The sequence below is a fragment of the Salmo salar genome, chromosome ssa10, assembly GCF_905237065.1.
Source record: "Salmo salar chromosome ssa10, Ssal_v3.1, whole genome shotgun sequence".
Lineage (NCBI taxonomy): Eukaryota > Metazoa > Chordata > Actinopteri > Salmoniformes > Salmonidae > Salmo > Salmo salar.
Window position 1 is genome coordinate 8,182,500 of NC_059451.1, and position 25,869 is coordinate 8,208,368.

Here is a 25,869-nt window from a genome sequence, read left to right on the forward strand (position 1 = left end):
TCCTGTGTCAGGAGGCTATTGTCACATTGTATAAATGATTGGAGACAGGTGCAGGAATATGTAATAGGGGGTTTTAATACTTCACCCAAAAATACATGCCATGAAAAGGCACGGGGACGAAGCCCAAAACAAACATGTATAGAAAAACACAGGGATGTAACCCAAACAAAAGAGCGAGGTTAAACCTCTAATAAATACACAGGACGAGACCCATAATAACAAGTACACTATACACGCAGCACGAAAGCCGAACCAACAAAGCACAGTTGATGTGTAACGAGAATATTCTAAATCTATTTTCAGTTCAGCAAATGGCTTGCCTGGTTACCGACACTCCTAGCTCAGGCCAAACGCTATGCCACGCCCAATGGAAGTTAATGCCTCAATCACATCTACAGTGTTTTTGCGTTTTGGTACACCAGAAGTACAGTGCATTCATTTCCAATGGAACACTGCGTTTGACTTGCAGCTTCGCAGAGGAAGTTGCAGTGAGTTCTGTATGGTGCATTGGATAAATCTAAAGTATGCATCAAATTGTATGTATAGACGGCTTGACAGAAATGGTAACAGAAGGTGAATGTTGAAGTTTTGTTGCACACATATCAAGATGATGCTGTGTACCATTTTGCGCAATGACGCTGTAGGTGTGTTCCAGGCACAAGCCTGGTTCACATTACCCATAAGCACTCCTTTACATTGCACCAGATGTCATGCATTTCAATGGGGACATCCACAACTGAGTGGAAACCTAACGCCCCCTTGCTGTTGAAGGGTCTGTTGCAAGATGGACATCGCTTTGAACATTTTTAAACATTGCAGTCTCTCTTCAGTCTTGTCCGGAGACACCTGAAACCCCACCTCTTTAAGGAATACCTAGGATAGGATAAAGTAATCCTTCTAACCTCCCCCCCCCTAAAAGATTTAGATGCACTATTGTAAAGTGGTTGTTCCACTGGATATCATAAGGTGAATGCACCAACTTGTAAGTCGCTCTGGATAAGAGCGTCTGCTAAATGACTTAATTGTAAATGTAAATGTACGTTACCAAAACATTGAAGATGGAAAATGTGTGGTTTTCAGTGATGGCGTTATGGTTTAACTAGCCACTTGTAAACAATTACCTATTCCTATATGTGAGTACTATTATAATAGCAATGTTAAATGATACACATTGCCTGTAAAGCCAATTATATTATGGCAATTGCCTCCCGTTTAAGTTTATGATGGTGAGGCTTTACAAACACTACACTTCTCTGTTCAGAAGCTGGGCAAGACTCCTTGAAGATGACATACAGCGTAATGAAATACCTCTCGATGTAAAGGGTAATTAGTAATGTATGTAGTGAATAACACAGCAGCAGAATAATTTAGTTTGAGTCATCAGGCTAGCAAATGGCATTCAATTAAAAGTAAACTACAATGTGAAGGATATAGGCTTGCCTTGTGATAATTAGGCTAGTAGGCCTACATTTTCTTAAATGCAACAACTAGGCTTATCCCATGGCTCTGAAGAGTCCAAGGTTAGTGATTTCCAACCATGTGGTTTAGGGAGCTTCCAAGGGGTCCCTGAAAAAGCTGTGATAAAACTAAGAATGAATAAAACAGCAGGAAGGCCAAAATGTCTCATTTAAAAAAAGCTTTTCAGTGGAACTCAGAATGGATCAGAACCCCTAGTTCAGATAAGATCAATCATAGCTATATCAAAGCCATTAATAATAGCCTAGGCCAATATTCAATGTAAGGCATAGCTGCCTATTAGGTATGGGCCTATGCTAAAACATTTACAATCTAATTTCAACAGAAACGTGAACATGCACTTTATATTAGGCCCTTGTCCAGCTGCCAAAATTAGCTTCCTGGAGCAATTGGTGTTGAAAGTTAGGCCTGCCGAATTTTGAAAGTGTGCATATGCTCTTGCAGGTAGTCCCACCTCCCGTGCTTTAAAAAGTGTGACGCGTTTTTACGCACAGTAGCTTTGCAGACAACACTCAGAGGGTGCTGGGCATGTACAGTGGACTTAGCCTGTATGTATCCTCACATAGAGGATGACTTCCGACAACTGAGACTCTTTGGATACCTGGCGCAACTCTTCTCCTGGAGAGATGTTGGAATCCAACAAGTCCTTGCGTGAGAGGAATGTCACCAAAAGTGGCAACTGTGGATCCGTATCAGTTCTTTTCCCCATTACTATGATGGTAACGGGAATGGTGGGCAATTCTCTCGCTCTTATGCTAGTATATAGCTCGTACAGAAAAAAAGAAAATAACAGGAAAAAGTCTTTCCTACTCTGCATAGGGTCGCTGGCATTGACCGATCTGTTTGGACAGCTTCTCACCAGCCCGATAGTTATATCGGTTTACAGAGCCGATTTGAAATGGGACCGCATAGACTCATCGGGGAGTCTGTGTGCTTTCTTTGGAGTGTGCATGACAACTTTTGGCTTGTGTTCTCTATTCTTTGCCAGCGCAATGGCAATTGAGAGGGCATTAGCGATTACAAGTCCTCATTGGTACTCCAATCACATGAAGACAAGTGTGACAAAGCAAATTCTGGCAGTTATATGTTGTCTTGTTCTGCTTTTCTCGCTGTTGCCAGTCGCAGGAGTTGGGCACTATACGCTGCAATGGCCAGGCACTTGGTGCTTCATAAGCACTGGAGACAGAGAGGTCCCGGGCAACATGTTTTTCTCCATCACTTTCGCTGTTCTTGGGATATTCTCACTTCTTGTGACTCTCTCCTGCAACGTCATCACAATTCGTGGATTACTTATTCGTTGCAAAACTAAATCGGGGACATCTCACTCATCCAAGCAGTGGGAACGATTAACCACGGAGACAGTCATTCAACTATTGGGAATCATGTGTGTACTGCTTATATGCTGGGCTCCTTTACTGGTAAGTTCTGGTGGTTTTCCTCTTGTTTTATAGCATTTGGTAATGTGGTGTAGAACTCTCTAAAATACTAAAATCATATTTAGCAAGGCACGCCTATACTACAAATAATTCACAGAACGTACATTTTAATTAAAGTTCCAAAGTATTGGTCTCAGTTACAACCTTATTGACACACAGGTTTAGCCATCTTGAGGTGATTAGTTAACATTCTTGAGTGCTTGATGTCACACAGATGCTCTACAGAGCAGTCTGTTTAGCTAGCTCACACCGGCTACGAGTTAACACCGACTGAACAACTTGGGAAACAGCTTCAGTTTGATCACCAAATTAGTTGGGGAAATAGATAGGGCTGTGACGATTATGACATTTTGGGTAACGATTAATTGTCATGCAAATGTACACGATGAAGTCTTTTTCTTGTAATACATCATAATGCACGTTGGAAAATTTGCAGTGCCATTCTGCTCATAGAACTGAAAAAAATGCTATTATCTTCTTAAATAAAGTTGAATCTTCCCTTCACCTAAAATATATATATTAAGAAGATTATGATGATGATTTTTTGGAGTTCACGGTTATTGTCCATAATTGTTGAACCAAATGAAAACCTCACCAGCTAGCTACCAATTTATTTTAGTTTCACTGATCATTAAAAACATGAGCCCACTAATTGTTATTTTGACCTTTCCACAAATGGTCTGGTATGTGTTGTTTGATATGAGCAAGTTAACCCAAATGTATCAAAGAATAGGTTGTGTGTCCACAATAAGTTAGTGGCTATTGCCTGGCCAGTGGTCGAGCTAGCTACATTTCAGTAAATAGCTATCCTCCTAAATGCTGTGGTCAGTGCAAAAACTAAGTGGGAAAGTTAGTTATTGTTGCCGTGGTGTAATCATGTCTAACCAGTTGGCTAATGTAGCCTGTGTGCCCATGAGCTCCCAAGTCTAGGTAGCTATGTCTTTTGATGTCCACAATTAGCTAGCTAGCTACTGTTGACTAACCCCATTCCATACAAATTTGCACAACCGCTGCATTCAAACAAGGCTGCAATGAAAACTAATGGGACTGTGTGGGCATCAGTCTGTGCTGAGAACCACGTTTCTATTCAAGCTTCGATTGACATGGTAATGGCCCAATAGTATTGCAGAAAAGTTGAAAAAACAGACCTCTCTGACGCTGTACGTTAAATTGTGACGTGTCATGACGTAACGTACAGCACGCATAATGCAACTCATTCTGTGTCGTACAGCCTCTCTCAACCAGGTGTAGCGCTTCTCTCTCAGATTAAAAACAAGACAGGGACAGGGTAAGGGTGATACCTAGTCAATTGTACAACTGAATGCATTCATTTTTTGCGTCATGACTGCAAGCCATCATGACTCTCAAATGCCGCAACAGCCTCCCTAAAAACCCGATTCAAATTCGGCACAAACCTTCAAATATGTATGTAATGACACATTATATGAACTCTTTATAGTGTTTTCTTTACATTTTAGAGGTGATAAGTTGGACAGATCGGGTGAAAAAAGCAGTTTCCCCACACGGCTTATAGGTTTCACTTCCCCACCTGACATTTTTAAAAAGACCCAACGGAGCTCATTGCCTTCTTCAATCATGCAGAGACAGGCAGCATGAAGGTCTCATCATTGATTTTACTGGAAAGGGAAGAAATTGTGCTTTACAATGGTATTCATATTACAGTTGACCTGGAAGTATTACGTTTTTGGGGTGTTAAAATAAGGTCATTGTATTGTACGTTACAACGCGATGTACAAAGTGTGTTAGCTAACTATAGTTGGCTACTGCATGGCCATTGTAAGCCAGCATGCTAACTAGCCAGCTACATTTCAGTCAGTACCTATCCTTCTAAATGCGATGGTCACTGGATAAACTAGCTATGAGTTGAACATATAGTATCAGTCAAAAGTTTGGACACACCTACTCATTCAAGGGTTTTTCTTTATTTTGACTATTTTCTACATTGTAGAATAATAGTGAAGATGTCAACTATGAAATAACACATATGAAATGATGTAGTAACCAAAAAAAGTGTTAATCAATCAATTTGAGGTTGTTCAAAGTTGCCACCCTTTCCCTTGATGAAAGCTTTGCACACTCTTGGCATTCTCTCAACCAGCTACATGCTGTAGTCACCTGGAATGCATTTCAATTCACAGGTGGGCCTTGTTAAAAGTAAATTTGTGGAATTTCTTTCCTTCTTAATGCGTTTGAGCCAATCAGTCGTGTTGTGACAAGGTAGGGGTTATATACAGACAATATTCCTATTTGGTAAAAGACCAACTCAATATCAATATCAAAAAAGTAAAGAGAAACAACAGTCCATCATTACTTTTAGGGATGCACGATATATCGGTGAACTTATCGGAATCAGACGATATTAGCTAAAAATGCCAACATCAGCATCGGCTCGATGTCTAGTTTAACGCCGATGTGCAAAACCAATGTCAAAGCTGATGTGCATACCTATATAACATAGGTACATGACATAATGACGTCACGTAAAATGTAGCGCTACGTGCAACACAGCATTCCTAACCTAGCCCACAGTGTCTGCTATGTGGATTGAACAGTCAACAAGTCAAGCAGTTATTTAAAAGAGTAAGAACATTTCAGCGAGACAACTCAAATGCGAAATCCATTAATGCCAAGATAATGTAATTCATTGCCCTTGACAATCAACCGTTCTCTGTCTTGGGTGATGTTGGCTTTCGCCGACTGGTCGAGCACCGGTACACACTACTAAGTAGGGCTGGGCGATATATCGAGTTTATGTTTTAGCGCGATATGGAAAATGCCTGTATCGCAAGAATCGAGGTTCTGTTATAATGTAACATTTAACCTGTTGGGTCTAGGGGGCAGCATTTGCACGTCTGGATAAAAAAAATGTACCCGATTTAATCTGGTTACTAATCCTACCCAGTAACTAGAATATGCATATACTTATTATATATGGATAGAAAACACTCTAAAGTTTCCAAAACTGTTTGAATGGTGTCTGTGAGTATAACAGAACTCATTTGGCAGGCAAAACCCTGAGACATTTTCTGACAGGAAGTGGATACCTGATGTGTTGTATTACCTTTAAACCTATGCCATTGAAAAACACAGGGGCTGAGGAATATTTTGGCACTTCCTATTGCTTCCACTAGATGTCACCAGCCTTTACAAAGTGTTTTGAGTCTTCTGGAGGGAGATCTGACCGAACAAGAGCCATGGAACGGTGATGTCCCATTAGACACCTGGCGCGCTACTTCATGTTGGGTACCCTCGTTCCAATACGTTATAAAAGAGTATGCATTCGTCCACCTTGAATATTATTCATGTTCTGGTTAAAAAAGGCCCTAATGATTTATGCTATACAACGTTTGACATGTTTGAACGAACGGAAATATATTTTTTCCCCTCGTTCATGACGAGAAGTCCGGCTGGCTTACATCATGTGCTAACGAGACGGAGATTTTTGGACATAAATGATGAGCTTTTTTGAACAAAACTACATTCGTTATGGACCTGTGATACCTGGAAGTGACATCTGATGAAGAGAATCAAAGGTAATGGATTATTTACATAGTATTTTCGATTTTAGATCTCCCCAACATGACGTCTAGTCTGTATCGCAACGCGTATTTTTCTGGGCGCAGTGCTCAGATTATTGCAAAGTGTGATTTCCCAGTAAGGTTATTTTTAAATCTGGCAAGTTGATTGCGTTCAAGAGATGTAAATCTATAATTCTTTAAATGACAATATAATATTTTAACAATGTTTTCTAATTTTAATTATTTAATTTCTGACGCTGACTTGACTGCCGGTTATTGGAGGGAAACGATTTCCTCAACATCAATGCCATAGTAAAACGCTGTTTTTGGATATAAAAATGAACTTGATAGAACTAAAAATGCATGCATTGTCTAACATAATGTCCTAGGAGTGTCATCTGATGGAGATTGTAAAAGGTTAGTGCATCATTTTAGCTGGTTTTATGGTTTTGGTGACCCTGTCTTTGACTTGACAAAACATTACACACAACTCTTGTAAATGTACTGTCCTAACATACTCTAAATTTATGCTTTCGCCGTAAAACCTTTTTGAAATCGTAAAACGTGGTTAGATTAAGGAGATGTTTATCTTTCAAATGGTGTAACATAGTTGTATTTTTGAAAAATTTGAATTTTGACATTTATTTGGATTCAAATTTGCCGCTCTTGAAATGCACCTGCTGTTGATGGAGTGCACCACGGGTGGCACGCTAGCGTCCCACCTAGCCCCAAGAGGTTAACAAATGCAGCATCTCACTGTCTCTTCTCTGTCAGCCCAATGTCGAATCATGTCCCAATTGCGCGACAACACGTGCACAGAGGTTATCCACCAATCACAACCCTAGACAGCCTTTCACTAATTGTAACCACGCCGCAGAAGTGTAGTGGTGGTAAGAGTTCCACCAAAATGGAAAGTGAGGAAGCCAGCTCAGCCTTTCATGAGAAAGAAATCATCCCCAAAAAGGGCAGCAATGTTTTTTCAGTAATATGGAAGTGGTCCGGGTTTAAGAGGTCTTATGTTAAGCAAACGAATGTCCTGTGCAAAATGTGTCGAAAGACAATTGCTACGATAAGCAGCAGCACAACCAACCTCTCCCATCACCTGCAATTGAAACACGCGGTGGAATGGGAGGAATGCGTGAGACTACGCAATGCCGATTCCAGCCGCTCGATTCCTAAAACGTCTGCTAAAAGACAAACTACCATAGCTGCATCCTTTTCAAACTTAATCCCTTATGACAAGAAAAGTTTGAGGTGGAAGAAGATAACGGATGCAGTGACCTATTACATAGCGAAAAATATGGTTCCAATCTTTACAGTAGAAAAGCCAGGCTTTAAGAAGCTGCTAGGTACTGTTGATCACAAATATCAGCTGCCAAGCCACAAGTATTTCACTGAAGAATCCCTGCCGCGATTATACACTGCTACACGCGAAAGAGTCGCAGAGAAGCTGTTTCTTATTTTTCCACCACAGCCGATATATGGTCGAGCAGAACGTCAGAGCCATACATAAGTTTGAAAGTCCACTACATAAATGAAGAAATTGCAAAATGTCTGCCTCCAGACGTCTTACTTCCCCAATGATCATACGGGTGAAGTAATAGCCCAGGGTCTCAAAGAATCTCTGGCATCGTGGAAGATTAGCGAAGACCGACAGGTGTGCATGACAACTGACAGCGGGAGCAACATGATAAAAGCGTTGCGCTTGAACAACTGGATCTGCCTGCTTTGGGCACAGGCTTCACCTTGCCATAGGTAAGTGTGACATTGGATAATTAAAGTGAATTCAAAAAAGTTATGTTTAGGCCAGCTGTAGTCTAATGTGTTAGTAGTTGTGTCATTCTGCCAATCCAATAGCAAATAACCACAGGCTGTTTTAATTACAACAACAAATTAACTAAATTAATACATTTTCAATAAAAATTATTATATAAATGACATATTCAAACAGCTAGTGGTCAAACATTCCTAAACAACAGAATAGATGTGTGGGTGGGAGGGGGGGGGGTGGTGTTGGTTTGAATGCTGTGTTGGTTTGAATGCTGTACTTGTCACATTATTGAACATGCTGCCATTCTTAGAATCCTTTCTTTCTTCATTATTTTCAGAGAATGGTGAGAAAGACCCACGAGTTGACCGTGCCATTGGGTTGTGCAAGAAGGTGTTCAGTATCTTTTCCTTCAGCTGAAAGAAGAGGAGAGACTTGTTTCTAGCATAGACTGAGCTCAGTCTACACACTCACCAGCTCATCACAGAGTCCCCAACCAGGTGGGGGTCAAGACAGAAGATGATAGAACGAATACTGGAACAAGAAAAGGCCATAGCCCGAGTCCTGGGCTCAGAGAAAAAAAGCATGCACCTGGTGCCCAACTATCAGGAATTTGATGTGTTGGAGTCTGTGAACAAAGCCATTGGCCCACTACAGGAATTCACTGACACGCTGTCCGGGAAGAACTACGTCAGCGTCTCATACCTCAAGCCTGTGCTAAACCTGTTCAACAGCAGCCTCCTGTAGCCAGAGGAAGGTGAGGGCACGCTCACAAAGAAAACCATGAGTGCCACACTACAGTATCTCAATGACAAGTGCGAAGATCCTTTCACAGTTGAACCCCTTGATATGGCCCCGCTGGTGGATCCCTGGTTCAGGACAACATATATAGCAGATGACAAGATTGAGAGCATCAAACAAATAGCTGTTTTGGAGCTGAAGTCTCTGCTAGCTGAGGAAAGCACACGACACTCTAGCACAAATGTGTACCAAGAAGAAGAAAGTTAACCTGTGCCTAAGGGCAGGAAAACACTTGCAAGCTTCTTCAAGAAGACAGTGCTGTCTGGCCCACAGTCAGAGGAGGACATCAAAACTCAGTTGTCAAGTTACTTGATGTCCCCTGACACAGACCCAGACAAAGACCCACTTGAGTGGTGGAGGCTCCATGAGGCCAACTTCCCAAGACTGAGTAAGCTTGCTTAAAAAGTACCTGTGCATTCCTGCTACAAGTGCCCCTTCAGAGAGGGTCTTTAGCACAGGTGGAAACATTGTGACATGTCACAGGGCATGCCTCAAGCTAGAGTCAGTAGACAGAATTGTGTTCCTCGCCAGAAACTTGTGAAGAACAAAGTAAAGGAATATATTTTGTTTGACAAATTTGATTTATTATTGTGCAATTCTTCTTAGGGGGTACATTTTTTTATTTTTTATGTTTTATTTGATTTGCATACAATGATGACAGCCTGGCAAGCAGTGTTGTTCATTTGTTTTTTATTTTAATAAAGAAAGTTCAATTAACTTCTCTAGGGCCAGTGGGACGATTTCGTCCCACCTACGTAACAGCCAGTGGAATCCCGTGGCGTGTTATTCAAATACCTTAGAAATGCTATTACTTCAATTTCTCAAACATGTGACTATTTTACACCATTTTAAAGACAAGACTCTCGTTAATCTAACCACACTGTCCGATTTCAAAAAGGCTTTACAACGAAAGCAAAACATTAGATTATGTAGCAGTCCTGGGAGTGCATTCTGACGAAGAACACCAAAGGTAATCAAACTTTTCTAATAGTAATCGGAGTTTGGTGAAGGCTAAACTTGCTGGGTGTCTAAATAGCTAGCCCTGTGATGCCGGGCTATGTACTCAGAATATTGCAAAATGTGCTTTCAAACATTTGACTATTTTACACCATTTTAAAGACAAGACTCTCCTTTATCGAACCACACTGTCCGATTTCAAAAAGGCTTTACAGCGAAAGCAAAACATTAGATTATGTCAGCAGAGTACCCAGCCAGAAATAATCAGACACCCATTTTTCAAGCTAGCATATAATGTCACAAAAACCCAGAAGACAGCTAAATGCAGCACTAACCTTTGATGATCTTCATCAGATGACACACCTAGGACATTATGTTATACAATACATGCATGTTTTGTTCAATCAAGTTCATATTTATATCAAAAACCAGCTTTTTACATTAGCATGTGACGTTCAGAACTAGCATACCCCCCGCAAACTTCCGGGGAATTCGCTGAATTTACTAAATTACTCACGATAAACGTTCACAAAAAACATAACAATTATTTTAAGAATTATAGATACAGAACTCCTTTGTGCAATCGAGGTGTCCGATTTTAAAATAGCTTTTCGGTGAAAGCACATTTTGCAATATTCTGAGTACATAGCCCAGCCATCACGGCTAGCTATTTAGACACCCACCAAGTTTAGCCCTGACCAAACTCCGATTTACTATTACAAAAGTTTGATTACCTTTGATGTTCTTCGTCAGAATGCACTCCCAGGACTGCTACTTCAATAACAAATGTTGGTTTGGTCCAAAATAATCCATCGTTATATCCAAATAGCGGCGTTTTGTTCGTGCGTTCAAGACACTATCCGAAGTGTAAATAAGGGTCACGAGCATGGCGCAATTCGTGACAAAAGATTTCTAAATATTCCATTACCGTACTTCGAAGCATGTCAACCGCTGTTTAAAATCCATTTTTATGCCATTTTTCTCGTAAAAAAGCGATAATATTCCGACCGGGAATCTGCGTTTAGGTAAACAGAGGAAAGAAAACAAAGCATTCGGTCGACGCGGGCACGCGCCTGAGTCTCACAGTACTGTAACCAGCCACTACCCAAACGCGCTACTTTTTTTCAGCCAGAGCCTGCAAAGCCACGATTCAGCTTTTTGCCACCTTCTGAGAGCCCATGGGAGCCGTAGGAAGTGTCACGTAACAGCAGAGATCCTCTGTAATGGATAGAGATAATCAAGAAGGGCAAGAAATTGTCAGACAGGCCACTTCCTGCATGGAATCTTCTCAGGTTTTGGCCTGCCATATGAGTTCTGTTATACTCACAGACACCATTCAAACAGTTTTAGAAACTTTAGGGTGTTTTCTATCCAAAGCCAATAATTATATGCATATTCTAGTTACTGGGCAGGAGTAGTAACCAGATTAAATCGGGTACGTTTTTTAACCAGCCGTGTCAATACTGCCCCCTAGCCCTAACAGGTTAACTATTTAACTGTACTAGAATGCTTTAAAGGCCGCAAAAATTGTAAATATTGGTTGTCGGTATTGGCCAAAAATGTCATATCAGTGCATCACTAATTACATGAAGGTCAGTCAATCTGGAAAATGTCAATAACTTTTAAAGTTTCTACAAGTGCAGTGGCAAAAAGCACTGTGATGAAACTGGCTCTCATGAGGGCCACCACAGGAAAGGAAGACCCATTACCTCTGCTGCAGAAGATAAGTTCCTTAGACTTAACTGCACCTCAGATTGAAGCCCAAATAAATGCATCACAGAGTTCAAGTAACTGACACATCTCAACATCAGCTGTTAAGAGGAGACTGCGTGAATCAGGCCTTCATGGTCAAAATTCTGCAAAGAAACCACTAGCCTAGTGGTTAGAGCGTTGGACCAGTAACTGAAAGGTTGCTGGATTGAATCCCTGAGCTGACAAGGTATAAATCTGTTGTGATGCCCATCAGCAATGCAGTTAACCCACAGTTCCCTGGGCGCTGAACATGTGGATGTTGATTAAGGCAGACCCCCGAACCTCTCTGATTCAGAGTAGTTGGGTTAAATGCGGAAGACACATTTCAGTTGAAGGTATTCAGTTGTACAACTGACTCGGTATCCCACTTTTCCTGAAAGACACCAATAATAACTTGCTTGGCCCAAGAAAAGTGAGCAATGGACATTAGACCTGTGGATATCTGTCCTTTGGTCTGATGAGTCCAAATTTGCGATTTTTGGTTCCAACCGCCGTGTCTTCGTGAGACGCAGAGTAGGTGAACGGATGATCACTGCATGTGTGGTTCCCACTGCGAAGCATGGAGGAGATGGTGTGGAGGCGCTTTGCTGGTGACAATGTCTGTGATTTATTTTGAATTCAAGGCACACTTTACCAGCATGGCCACCACAGCATTCTGCAGCGGTACGCCATCCCATCTGGTAATTTTTCTTAACCAAATATAGACCACTGAAATAGGTTGCAATTTGTTAGACTGTTATTATATATATTTTTTTTAATTTGTCCTTAATGAAACAACATTTGTATAAAAATACAAATAAAGGAGGTGGGCATTTTTTTTACATTTTAGACTCGATTCTGACCTGAGTTAAGCACACGTAAATGGAACGTAATTCCCTTTTCATGCGCTTTTCTCAATGCGTATTCTGACCTTGAATTTAAGCAAAAGAATAGCGTGCTATTCACCTGCTATTCATTTTGGGTGGAGATTAAATAAATGAAGGTGTGGCTAAAGATGACATTCTGAACTTGATGTAATAAAATCACATTTTATTAGTCACATGCGCCGAATACAACAAGTGTAGACCTTACAGTGAAATGCTTACTTACAAGCCCCTAACCAACAATGCAGTTTAAAAAAAAAAATAAGAACAAGAAAGTAAAGGAACAAGTAATTAAAGAGCAGCAGTAAAATAACAATAGCGAGACTATATATAGGGGGTATCGGTACAGAGTCAATGTGCGGGGGCACCGGTCAATCGGGGTAATAGAGGTAATATGTACATGTTGGTAGAGTTATTAAAGTGACAATGCATAGATAATAACAGAGAGTAGCGTAAAGGGGTGGGGCAATGCAAATAGTCTGGGTAGCCATTTGATTAGATGTTCAGGAGTCTTATGGCTTGGTAGTAGAAGCTGTTTAGAAGCCTCTTGGACCTAGCCTTTGCGCTCTGGTACCGCTTGCCGTGTGGAAGCAGAGAGAACAGTCTATGACTAGGGGGGCAGGAGTCTTTGACAATTTTTAGCGCCTTCCTCTGACACCACCTGGTATAGAGGTCCTGGATGGCAGGAAGCTTGGCCCCAGTGATGTACTGACTGTACACACTACTCTCTGTAGTGCCTTGCGGTCGGAGACCGAGCAGTTGCCATACCAGGCAGTGATGTAACCAGTCAGGATGCTCTTGATCGTGCAGCTGTAGAACCTTTTGAGGATCTGAGGACCCATGGCAAATCTTTTCAGTCTCCTGAGGGGGAATAGGTTTTGTGCCCTCTTCACGACTTTTCTTGGTCTGCTTGGACCATGTTAGTTTGTTGGTGACGTGGAAACCACATAATTCCACCACTTTTATGCGTGAGGAAACCATGAACAAGGTCTAGCGAACCTACCGGTTCCAAGTTGAAAAAGCATCTACTTTTAATTTCATCTTCCAAATGTTGGTCATGATGAGAGATGGAATGTGGAAGATTAATGTCTATTTTGTGAGGTCATTAAAAGTTGTATGAAGATGTTATAATGAAAACGTTGTAACTTGAAGAGTTTTCATACAGTGTATATCATGTTCACATACTTTACGTTGTGTGGAAAATATTCAGGATAAAGAGAATGTTTTTGTGACGATAATATTGTGATTTTAGTTATCTAACGAGATCATAGTAAAATGTGATACCTTGCTTCGTAACTAGCTACACCCCAGGGAACCCAGAGAGCGTGTCAGCAAGACGTAAACGCCCCCTTTCTATCTGAGGGTATAAAGCATTTGAGGTAATACTTAACATATCAGACTAGAATTACCACGAGCTGCAGCTGAGGTCTACGATTAGTCGCAACCCCGGAAACACAACACGAGGTTGAAGAAGACAAAGTAACCTCTTAACAACCAATGCTACGGTTGAGTAGCTGTTCTAAATATTGTATCTAAGAAGGTGAATTTAAGCAGGACTATCCAGTTATTCTCTTCAAATAAATGTTTGTCGACACGGCTTTCATCACCACTCTGGGATCATCGACATTACTGATTAGCCATCCTCAGGAGATCACTCTTCCAGTGGAAGTAAACAGAAAACTAAGAAGGACAGTGTGACATCTTGTGGACAATCAGAGACTTATGAAGGAGAAGGTCATCCAAAGACCAAGCCTCCGTTGAAACCTTATCACCAAGCAGAACCCAGCAACAGAGATACCCGACGGAATCTATGACGGTCAGAATAGAACAGATATGAGGAAATAACAATTGATGGCTGGTATGATATCTATATATTCTTGAGTTAATTCAGGAAACGGTAACTAATTAAACAAACTTTTATTGTGGTGCCCCAAATTCCTAATGAGTTAATTGTTACATGATTAATTTCATCAAGTAATAATTAAACATAGAAGGTAATTAGTAGTCATCACATTTGTCATGACGTGACTGTCATTAATGCGATGATGATCAATTAACTGTTTAATTGATTACGTGATTACATTAATCATGTAGCAATTAACTAATTAGCAATCTTGGGGCACCACAGAAAACGTTTGTTTAATGAGTTACCGTTTCCCAAATTAATATCATAATATATCGTTATCATTGTAATGGCTGTCGTATAGATGGGACCAAGGCGCAGCGTGTTGAGTGCTCATAATTACTGTTTATTAAACTCAGAACACTGAAGAAAATAACAAAGAGAAAACGATCAGCTAACAGTTCTGTCAGGTACTGAAGACTACACAGAACACAACTAAACAGAATACAACTACCCACAAACACAATAGAAAAAACCCCAACTTAAATATGATCTCCAATTAGAGACAACTCAAACCAGCTGCCTCTAATTGGAGATCATCCCAAAAAACTCCAACATAGAAATAGAAAACTAGAATTAAACATAGAAATAGAAAACATAGAATAACCACCCAAAACACCCCCTGTCACGCCCTGACCTACTCTACTATAGAAAATGACATCTTATTAGGGTCAGGACGTGACAATCATATTAGTCATCCATTAATTATTATTACCTCATATCAGTCTCATAGCTAGCTGGCTAGTTAGCTGGCTAGCTTCTGAAGGGGGTTCCAGTTCGAAAGTATAAAATAGCAGATCCGTACCACTTTGGGTGAGGCGGGTTGCAGGAGAGTATATTCAGTCCGTAGATGGAAAGTGAGATTAAAATATATAAGTAATATATATGAAGAAAACGATATATACACGGGATATACAGTATACATGGGACAGGACGGGACAAAACAAAGACACACGTCCGACTGCTACGCCATCTTGGATTCTTAATAATCCAGGACCCAGGACCTACACATCCGGCTTCTTCACCTGGGAGATCGTTTTAGACCAGCCACCCGGACAGCTGATGAAATTGTGGGTTTGCACAAACTGTCAGAAACAGTCTCAGGGTAGCTCATCTGCGTGCTCGTCATCCTCACCAGGGTCTTGACCTGACTCCAGTTTCGCGTCGTTACAGACTTCAGTGGGCAAACGCTCACCTTTGATGGCCACTGGCACACTGGAGAAGTGTGCTCTTCACGGATGAGTCCCATTTTCAACTGTACTGGCAGATAGCGTGTAAGGCTTTGTGTGGGCGAGCGGTTTGCTGATGTCAACGTGATTTGAGTGCCACATTCCGCACACCACACTCAACAGCCTGATCAACTCTATGCGAACGAGATGTTTCGCACAGCATGTGGCAAATGGTGGTCAAACCAGATACTGACTGGTTTTCTGATCCATGCTCCTACCTTTCAGGAGGACAATAACCTTAAACATAAGGCCAAATATACACTGGAGTTGCTTACCAAGATTACATTGAATGTTCCTGAGTGGCCTAGTTACAGTTTTGACTTATATCGGTTTGAAAATCTATGGCAAGACTTGAAAATGGTTGTCTTGCAATGATCTACAACCAACTTAATAGAGCTTGAAGAATTTTAAAGAATGTGCAAATATTGAACAATCTAGGTGCGCAAAGGTCTTAGAGGAGACTTACTCAGAAAGACTCACAGCTGTAATCGCTGCCAAAATAGTCGCTTCCAAAGTTGATTCTAACATGTATTGACTCGGGTGTGAATACATATGTAAATGAGATATTTCTGTATTTCATTTTCAATAAATGTGCAAAAAATTATAAAAACATGTTTTTACTTCGTCATTATGGGGTATTGTGTGTAGATACGTGAGATAAAAAAAAACGAATCCATTTTGAATTCAGGCTGTAACAACAAAATGTGGAATAAATCAAGGGGTATGAATACTTTCTGAAGTCACTATGTTTTTTATTTTATTTATTTATAGGGAACAATGCACATTAATCAACATCAATATTACAATAATTCAACATCCATGTAAATGTGCCTGGGCTTAGCCAAAAGCATATTTTCACCTGTAGTCGCTGGGCAGGTAAGGGCCTTTACACAACCACTATACAAATACTCACTAAACAATACAAAATACAAATACATTACATCCAATAATATATAATTTTAACAACAACACTATCATCAACTGTAATTTTACATATGAGGAACCACAGATAACTTGTGTACAGGTTTGGATAGATTTTAGCCATGTTTTCAATTTAAATTAAAAAATACAATAATCAGTGCAGCTTCTCAAGTCCATTGGCATTGCATTCCAGTATATTGTAGCTCTAACATAGAAGGCCGATTGATACATTTTAGTGATTGCCCTTGTTATCCTGGAGGTGCTTTCCTTGAGCATGATATGCCGGCATAGGGGTGGAGGGGCAAGACCATGCAGGATCTTAAAGACAAGGTTTTCATCTACATAATGCTTAAAGCTATCCAGACTAAAATAAGTTTGTAAGTGATATGACAATGGTGGTAACTGTTTGGTTTGTTATCAAAAACCTTAAGTGTTTGTTTGTAGAGTGATTCAATTGGTTTCAGAATAGGGGCTCTTGCATGTGACCAGCATGAGGCAATATCTCAGATGTGAGAAGATCATAGCATGCATATATAGTTTGGCAGCCTCCAGAGGAAGGAAAGGTCTAATAAACCTAAAGTTGGATAATCCAAATTTGACCGTGTTAACCACCTTCTTCACATACTTCTTAAATGTCAAGTTGGAGTCCAAAATGACACCAAGATACCTGAAGTTAGACATAACTTTCAGATTATCTCCATTAACATGAACAGCTCATTGGGAAGAATCAATGGATTTCTTAGAGAAGTACATACAAACAGTATTGTCGATATTTAAATGCAGGCAAGAATTAGTCATCCATTTAGAAACATGTACCATATCTTCAGTTAACTTGTTAACAACTAGTTGTCTATTTTTTGAGTGTACATACAGAACTGTATCATCTGCATACATCTGTATGTTAACTCGTGGGCAAGCAAGTGGGAGATAATTTATATAGATGGTAAACAGAAGGGGGCCTAATATTGACCCTTGTGGGACCCCAATGTTATAGTAGAGTCCGACTGAGTGTCCCCCAAACGAACCCTTTGACTTCTGTTTGTCAGATAGGAATACATTCCACTAATGACTTCAGTGGACACATTAAGGGAGCATAGTGTAGATAGGAGGACATCATGATTCACAGTTTCAAAGGCCTTTTCAAGATCCAAAAAGATTGCGCCGACTTCACCGATGTCCAGTTTAGATTTAATGCACTTCAGAAAATAGCAATTGGCTGTTTCGGTAGAATGGTTAACATCCATGCATAAATATCAACCCTGTCCAGAGACCTGTTTTTGTCACAACGGGTGGCTTGAGGAATCAGGAGAGGTGGAGTCAGGCGCAGGAGACAGATGATTCCGGGAAATAAGTTTAAGAAAATATTCACACGGAAAAATATGTAAAGAACGGAGTGCAGGCTGTGCAAAATAAAGGTACCACCCTTATAAGAACGTTCACCAGGGACGCAGCCCAAAAACAATACAACCTAACTCCAAGAGGGAAAAACACAGAACCTCATAACAAACAATCAACCCTGACAACGAACAATCCCACACAAACCACAAACCTAACTAGCTAGCCTAAATACCCTTCCCCACTAACAACTAATACAAAACAGGTGCGTAACTAACCTAGGCCTAACTAACAGAACGTGAAACATAAATCGGTGGCAGCTAGTAGGCCGGTGACGACGACCGGCGAGCGCCTCCCGGGCGAGGAGGGGCGCCACCTTCCGTAGGTGTCGTGACAGTTTTGGTAAATGCGTTGCACCATTAGATGCACTTTTTGACGTACTCTATAATTTAACCTGTTTCTGTTTCTACAGTGTGCAATAAGGCCTAAGTATAATTTTTATTTATACTGTGCATTAATTGTATTTTGTACACACATCCAGATACTCAGCTTGTTTGTGCAGTGACTTTCTTAGGGATAGGACAGGCTGTGAACAGGGCTAGGTTACCGGAACAGTATTATGACCAGTCTTAAATCGTTGGATAACAAAAGTAGGTTGTAATGATGATATTATACAGCTATTGACTATAAATTGTGCTGTTTTCTGTCGATTTATACAGCTTGTCATAAGGGGATGTCCAAGGCAGGTTGGATTAATTTGCAGTGGGCAGATGAGACACATTTTATTACCATGTGCAGCCACAACAAATCTGAATCAGTTAGTGATCGGATCATCTTAATCAGATGACGACAACCACATGTTAACCATGGCTTTTGAGAGCTGATTAAAATCCATTGGACGCACCCGTGCGTTAATCTAAGTAACACAATACAATGTAAAAAAGTGAGCCCTGCATGACAAAACCAAACAATTACATTATCAAGGCAGGATCATCAGAAACATAGACCATTTTTTAATGAAAAAACATTACCACATTCCCAATGCATCCAACTGTTTTTTTTTCCCGTATGTGAGGTGTGTAGAAACTAAAAGCCGTTTTAGCGAAATCTGTAGTGACAGAAGGAATTTCAAGAGTTTGCCATCTTTGTGACCAGGTATGGTATCTCGTATATCTATAAATTAGTAATGATGTTAAGTAAAGCGAGACCCTCCAAGGTACTCTTGATTTAATTGTCACTGACTCTCTTCTTTAGGTGCTGATGTTAAGAATGATCTCGACACAGACGTCTTCACATCACTGCAAACCGGCAGAAGTGTCTTTCACTCCTAGTCAAGACATCCAGGTGGACTGTAACTTCTTTCTCACCGCCATTCGCCTGGCCTCTCTGAACCAGATCCTGGACCCTTGGGTTTACGTGCTTCTAAGGGAGATTATACTGCGCAAGTTCTGCCAGGTGGCCAGTGCTGTGTCCAACTGCTCCATAGACGGACAAAAGGATACTCAGACGGCCCTGGATGCTCTCAACAAGCAGCCTTCTGACACTAACGGTCTGTAGAAACAGTAAATGGACCCGATCAAACTTAAAGATAACCTGACCTTACTACTATTTTTTTATTCTATCACCCACAGTCCAAAAACAGTTATTGTGCAATAATGTTGTGCCACTAATGACAGAAATTACTTTGTTAGTGTGTTAATGGACCTGGCAATGCTCTCCATGTGCATACATTTTTGGTTGGTTGCATATATTCTAGTGAGGCTCACAAAACCAGCATGTGAAAATGTGACCTCTGCAACCTGACTGTTTAAAGCCAATGAGTTCCAGGGGGATTTTTTTACATGGTTGCTCAATAACATTACAGCCCTACCAAACACAAACAGACATTCTCAATCAGAAGATACCATTTTGTTTTTCAACCAACAAGTTAAAACAATGTCAGTGAATTATTAGAGTGCTCATAAGGGGGTGTGATGCATCCTTTTGACAGTTGACAACTGTTAATGGAATATAGTTTTAAACTTTCTGGAAACACATTTGCATTTCATGTAACAAAGTTGATGTTAAATGTAATGATGGCTGGAATGTGTGACATTTTTAATTCAAATTATTCTTCACTTTGTCATCTGTAATAGACTGGATTTGTAACCAAATTTTAAAAAGGGAAACCTCTGAAGTGCAAGGCAAGTGTACTCGAAACTGGAATAGATTGCGCAGTATTATATATGCTAATTTAAGAAGATTGCAAAATGCATTGATATATGGAAAAGGCATTGATATTTGTTGTTTCTGTGTTGAACACTGAAATGTGTGTTTAACTCTGAATGTGCTGAAGATGCTACCTACTGGGGATATGCTGTCATATGTACAGGGGGGTTCACAATTATTGGCACCCTTGATAAAAAATGAGCAAAAAAAATTGTATAAAATAAATAGATTTTCTATATTGTATGCAAAACAAATAGGAAATATATATTATTTTATGCTAATACAATTTCTCTGATAAAGGTTTTGTTTAACTCCCGAGTGGCGCAGCGGTCTAAGGCACTGCATCTCAGTGCTAGAGGCGTCACTACAGACACCCTGGTTGGAAACCAGGCTGTATCACAACTGGCCATGATTGGGAGTCCCATAGGGCGGTGCACAATTGGCCCAGCGTTTTCCGGGTTTGGCCGGTGTAGGCCGTCATTGTAAATAAGAATTTGTTCTTAACTGACTTGCCTAGTTAGAGAAAGGTTAAATAAAAAATAATAATAATAATTAAAACAATAAAAGAGTTGCGAGGATAACGACACTGTTGATGGAATATCGTTTTTGACCTAATGGGATTATATTTGTATTTCATATAACAAAGTTCATGTTAAATGTAATGATGGCTGGAATGTGTGACATGTTTAATTAAAATAGTTCTTAACTTTTTTTCTAAACTGTTTAAAAACCTCTACAAGATTGGTGTCCCACCCGCGGGACGGTTGAGCTAACGTAGGGTAATGTGATTAGGTTGTAAGTAAGACAATTTCCCAGGACATAGACATATCTGATATGGGCAGAAAGCTTAAAATCTTGGTAATCTAACTGCACTGTTCAATTTACAGTAGCTATTACAGTGAAAGAATACCATGATACCATGATATTGTTTGAGGAGAGTGCATAGTTATGAACTTGAACATGTATTAATAAATCAATTAGGCACATTTGGGCAGTCTTGATACAACATTTTGAACATCAATACAAAGGTTCATTGGATCAGTCTAATACTTTGCACATTCACTGCTGCCATCTAGTGGCCAATATATAAATTCCGCCTAGGCAGGAACAATACATTATGGCCTTTCTCTTGCATTTCAAAGACGGTACAAAGAAATACAAAAAACACCATGTTTTTTTCTTTGTATTATCTTTTACCAGATCTAAGGTGTTATATTCTCCTACATTAATTTAACATTTCAACAAACTTGAAAGTGTTTCCTTTCAAATGGTATCAAGAATATGCAAATCCTTGCTTCAGGTTCTGAGCTACAGGCAGTTAGTTTTGGGTATGTCATTTTAGGCGAAAATTGGGGAAAAAGGGTTCGATCCTTAAATTAATGAGATTGGAGAACAGTTTGGGGGAGATCTTGGAACATTCCTCCATACAGAATATTTCCAGATCCTTGATATACTTTGTCTGGGCTTATGGACTGCCCTCTTCAATTCAAACCACAGGTTTTCAATGGGGTTCAAGTCCGACAGATGACCATTGCAAAATGTTGATTTTGTGGTCAATTAACCAAGACGCAGAATATAATTGCCCCATTTTTTGGGCATACTATATAGCTCAGTATTTATATTATTTATTTGATTGTCTTTTCTGCTTATCTTTATCAAGGGACCCCATTGAGCTTCTGCTATTTACATTTTGGTGATTTAAAATTTTTGGTCATGTAAAGGTTTTGTTTATTCCTATTGTCTCTTGAATCTCTTGTTTTATAAGGGATTGAATATGTTCAAACAAAAGCCTTGGGAGACCCGATTGAATGATTTTTCATAAGCGTGTACTGTGTATTTCTCATATGGTCATGCCTGCAGCAGCCTATGCTGTGAATGGATATGATAATGTTCTCTTTCATGTTGTATGGTAGTTCATGAATCATGTCAGTGGGATGGTGTTCTCCATGAGCCGTTACTTCTTCATCAGTCCAGTACCCTGGACAACAACATGAACGACGTCATACTGTACAGTGCCTCACCTTGCCTTACCATGCCTAGCGTATTGAAAAACATTTATGAGCCAAATACCTAGTTGATTACTTGGGTAACATAATGATGCTAACTGGCAGGCAAACTTGAGAGCTTGTGTATTTTCAGTTTCTCACCTATGGCAATGATTATCTGTCAACATTGTTATTACAGACAGAATTTCTTCAAGGATTGTCAAACCAGTCTGCCTCAGAAACCAGCTCAAAGGTTTAACCGTAGGAAGTTATTGAGATTGAAAGGAGAGATAGAGTTAAATGCTGTGCTATTGCAGCATGGAGAGCAGTTTATCTATGGTGTTTCAAGTGCATTTTGCAAAGGAACTAATTTCTGTGACATTGAGTAAGGTTTATATTTATGTTGTATTCTTTGTTCAGTGTTAATGTGCAATCAGGGATTTGCACGTTATTCGTTTATTATAGGTGTTAAACATGCTAATTTATAATTTTCAGAGGCAAGTTTCTACGATATCAGGTGGTCAATTGAATGAAGGGATTTTAATGTCTGTGTGTCTAGAAATTAGTTTGACTCCAGGGTTGCATTCATGCATTTAACATAATTATTATGTACAGGTCGTCCTGAGACATGATTGTGTGATGGAACACAATTAATCTCAAATTGAATTAACTTTAACTTAATGAATTATATATTTGTAAGCAGAGTTTACGTCATCTTTCTAATGACAGAAAACATTCAGATTTTTTAATATCCACAATATCCAGGTTTGCAGGTGTGATTGCAGGGTACAGTGAAAATCTTAGGCTTCGAGCTCCAACATGCAGAACTAGTGAAATAAAGTAATGAAAATGGTAATAAAAACAATAGAAATATATGCATAACAACAACTGTGGCAGGGATGAATAAATAAAATGTCCAAAGTATAGACTGTTGAGGGGTTGGGGTGGAATGACCATAGGGGAAGCAGCAGCATGACCATTGAGTGAAATAAAAACTAAAGTAATAATATCCATATTAACAACTGCAACAGTGATACATGTCATTGGGGTGGGGGCATAGTAAAGTCCGTTGGGGGGGGGCAACAGGAGAAAGAGTGTCCATAGGGGGACTTGTTACAGGTAAATTAAGTGAGAGTTGGGGGTGTGGGGGTGTTGCCGTACCAGGCTGTGATGCAGCCCAACAGTATGCTCTCGATGGTGCTCCTGTAGAACACTGAACACCGAATTTCTTCGGCATCTTGAGGTTGAAGAGTTGCTGTCGTGCCTTCTTCACTACAGTGTCCATGTGGTTAGACCATTTCAGCTACTCTTAAAAGGGGAAGCAGGGAAATTATTAGCCATCTCCACAGCGGCCCTGTTGATGAGGATGGGGGCGTGTCCAGCCTGGTTCCTTCTGAAGTCCACAATCCACTCCTTTGTTTTGCTAACATTGAGGGAGTGGTTGTTTACCTGGCACAATGCCATCAGAGAGCCTACCTCCTCCCTGTAGGCTGTCTCATCATTGTTGGTAATCAGGCCTACTACTGTCGTGTCGTCAGCGAACTTGATGATGGAGTTGGAAATGTGTGAGGCCACGCAGTCATGGGTAAACAGATAATACAGAAGGGGACTGAAGACGCACTCTTGTGGGAGCTTATAGGGCACTATGGTATTGAAAGCCGAGGTGTAGACGATGAACAGCATCCTCACATATACATTCCTTTTGTCCAGGTGGGTAAGGGCGGATTGCAAATTGGAGAGGGTTGAGTGTGTCGGTCGGTCGGAGGTGATATGGTCTTTGACTAGCCTCTCAAAGCACTTCATGATTACGGAAGTGAGTGCTACTGGTCAGTAGTCATTCAGTTCAGTTACTTTCCCTTTCTTGGGCACAGGGATGATAGTGGACATCTTGAAGCAGGTGGGTATAGAGGCCTGAACTAGGGAGAGATTGAAAGTGCCAGAACACAACAGCCAGCTGCTCTGCTGAGGGCACGGCTAGAGATGCCATCTGGGCCGGCAGCCTTGCGAGGGTTAACACATTTTAATGTCTTACATACATCCTCAGTGGAGACTGTGTGCGTAGCACACGTTGTCATCGCACTTTGTCATCAGGGGTTCTCCTCGGTAACTCAGGGTCATAGTGCTCGATTTTTCAGAAAGGTGTCTAGCTCGTCTGGTAGGGTGGCATTGGTGTCGGTGATGCGGCTGGCTTTCTTTTTGTAATCCGTGATTGTTATGAGCCCCTGCCACATACGCCTTGTGTCCGACCCGCTGAATTGCTCCTCCACTTTGTCTCAATACTTGTATTTTGCCACCGTGACCGTTCTGCCTAAGTCATATTTGTACTGTTTAAACAAACTATTGTCCCCGGTCGCCTTGCCTTGTTTTCCTACGAGGCTCCTATCAAACCACAATTTTGGATTCGGGTACGATTTGAAAGATACTATAGGTGTCACGTCATCTATGCATTTTTTGATGAACATGCTGTTATACAATTTTAATTGTCCATAGGCAATTTTCCAAGGCTTTACTCTTCAAATCATATGGAGGCAAATTACATTTTCCTCATGCAGTACTTCCACAATAGAAAGGAAAAAAGGTGATAATGATCCCTGCAGAGTACACTCGCTCCATTTCAACACTTGCAGTTCCGTAATGAGCTTTGCAAGATATCATTTGCTCTCATAAAATATGAATGAATAAGACCATTAGGCCTACTACTCAGAGATATGTGGACAGAGGATTTTGAGAAAAATAACATTAATCTTGGCTTAGCCTTGCAAAATAGGATCTCTGCTAAGAGAAAATAATGCATACACTGTAATTCAATGTTGCACCCTCAGGGGTAACACTGAGGTACTGCATTAACCCTTTCAAGCGTGAGTTCCAAATATCTCTAACGGTCGCCCCAGCGTGAGTTTTTTTATGCACGTGATGTTCGAACGTTCTCTCCATTCCAGGATGTGATTGTTACATAAACAACAACACTGAATGGCTCAGAGTGGGAGTGAGAGGTTACCGTGATTGACTGCCTAAATGCGCAATTTGTATCAATAAATCACAATCAGAAAATGTTTTGTGTGGTGTTATTGATATATTTACTATTTTATTTACGTTTTTCAATTACCCGTGATAAATCATGCGTTCCGATTTTTGCATAAATTGTAAAGGGCGCATAGTATGTGTGTAAAATAATGTTTTGAAGGTTGTACTGATTATGATGAGCTAAGCTAATTCCAGCTTTGTGTATGGAGCCATGTTTGTTGACATACAATGCATTCTGGGTTTCACTTGATCGTCTGTCGGACCAAAGATGCTATAACAAAATGAGGTGAGTAAGGGTTCACTCATTTTTTGAGAACTTCTCGAAGTGAATGTGGGATGTGAATGATGGTAGACCACACCCCTTCAACAACTCATCTTGTCTTCTCTTATTATCTTCGGTTTCTGTGAGGTAAAAAAGCATGGCTACGCGCTGAAACTAATCGTCGGATTACTTTCGATTTCTAGAAAGTGTTTTACTCAATTATTTTGTTCAACGGTGAGCTCACCCGTGATGTGATTAATTGTACATAGTAATTGCTATTAGCTAATTCATAGTGTAGTTTATGTCAGCCGATAGTTAGAAAATATGACCGCTTGTGTTGCGTCAATCTTTCCTCAGCGCTAGGACAAATGTAGCCTACTGTTTTCTGGTTAGGATGATTGTGTTATGCT

The 25,869-nt window shown here is 40.3% G+C and overlaps 1 protein-coding gene across 1 annotated transcript; it reads left to right on the plus strand.

Moving 5' to 3' along the window:
* The first annotated feature begins 2,027 nt into the window (after positions 1–2,027).
* On the plus strand, positions 2,028–20,531 carry ptger3 (prostaglandin E receptor 3 (subtype EP3)). The gene is made up of 2 exons (XM_014216875.2): positions 2,028–2,894; positions 19,235–20,531. The coding sequence occupies exons 1-2, from the start codon at positions 2,103–2,105 to the stop codon at positions 19,535–19,537; spliced, it is 1,095 nt and encodes a 364-aa protein (XP_014072350.1). The 5' UTR covers positions 2,028–2,102; the 3' UTR covers positions 19,538–20,531.
* Positions 20,532–25,869: the final 5,338 nt, after the last annotated feature.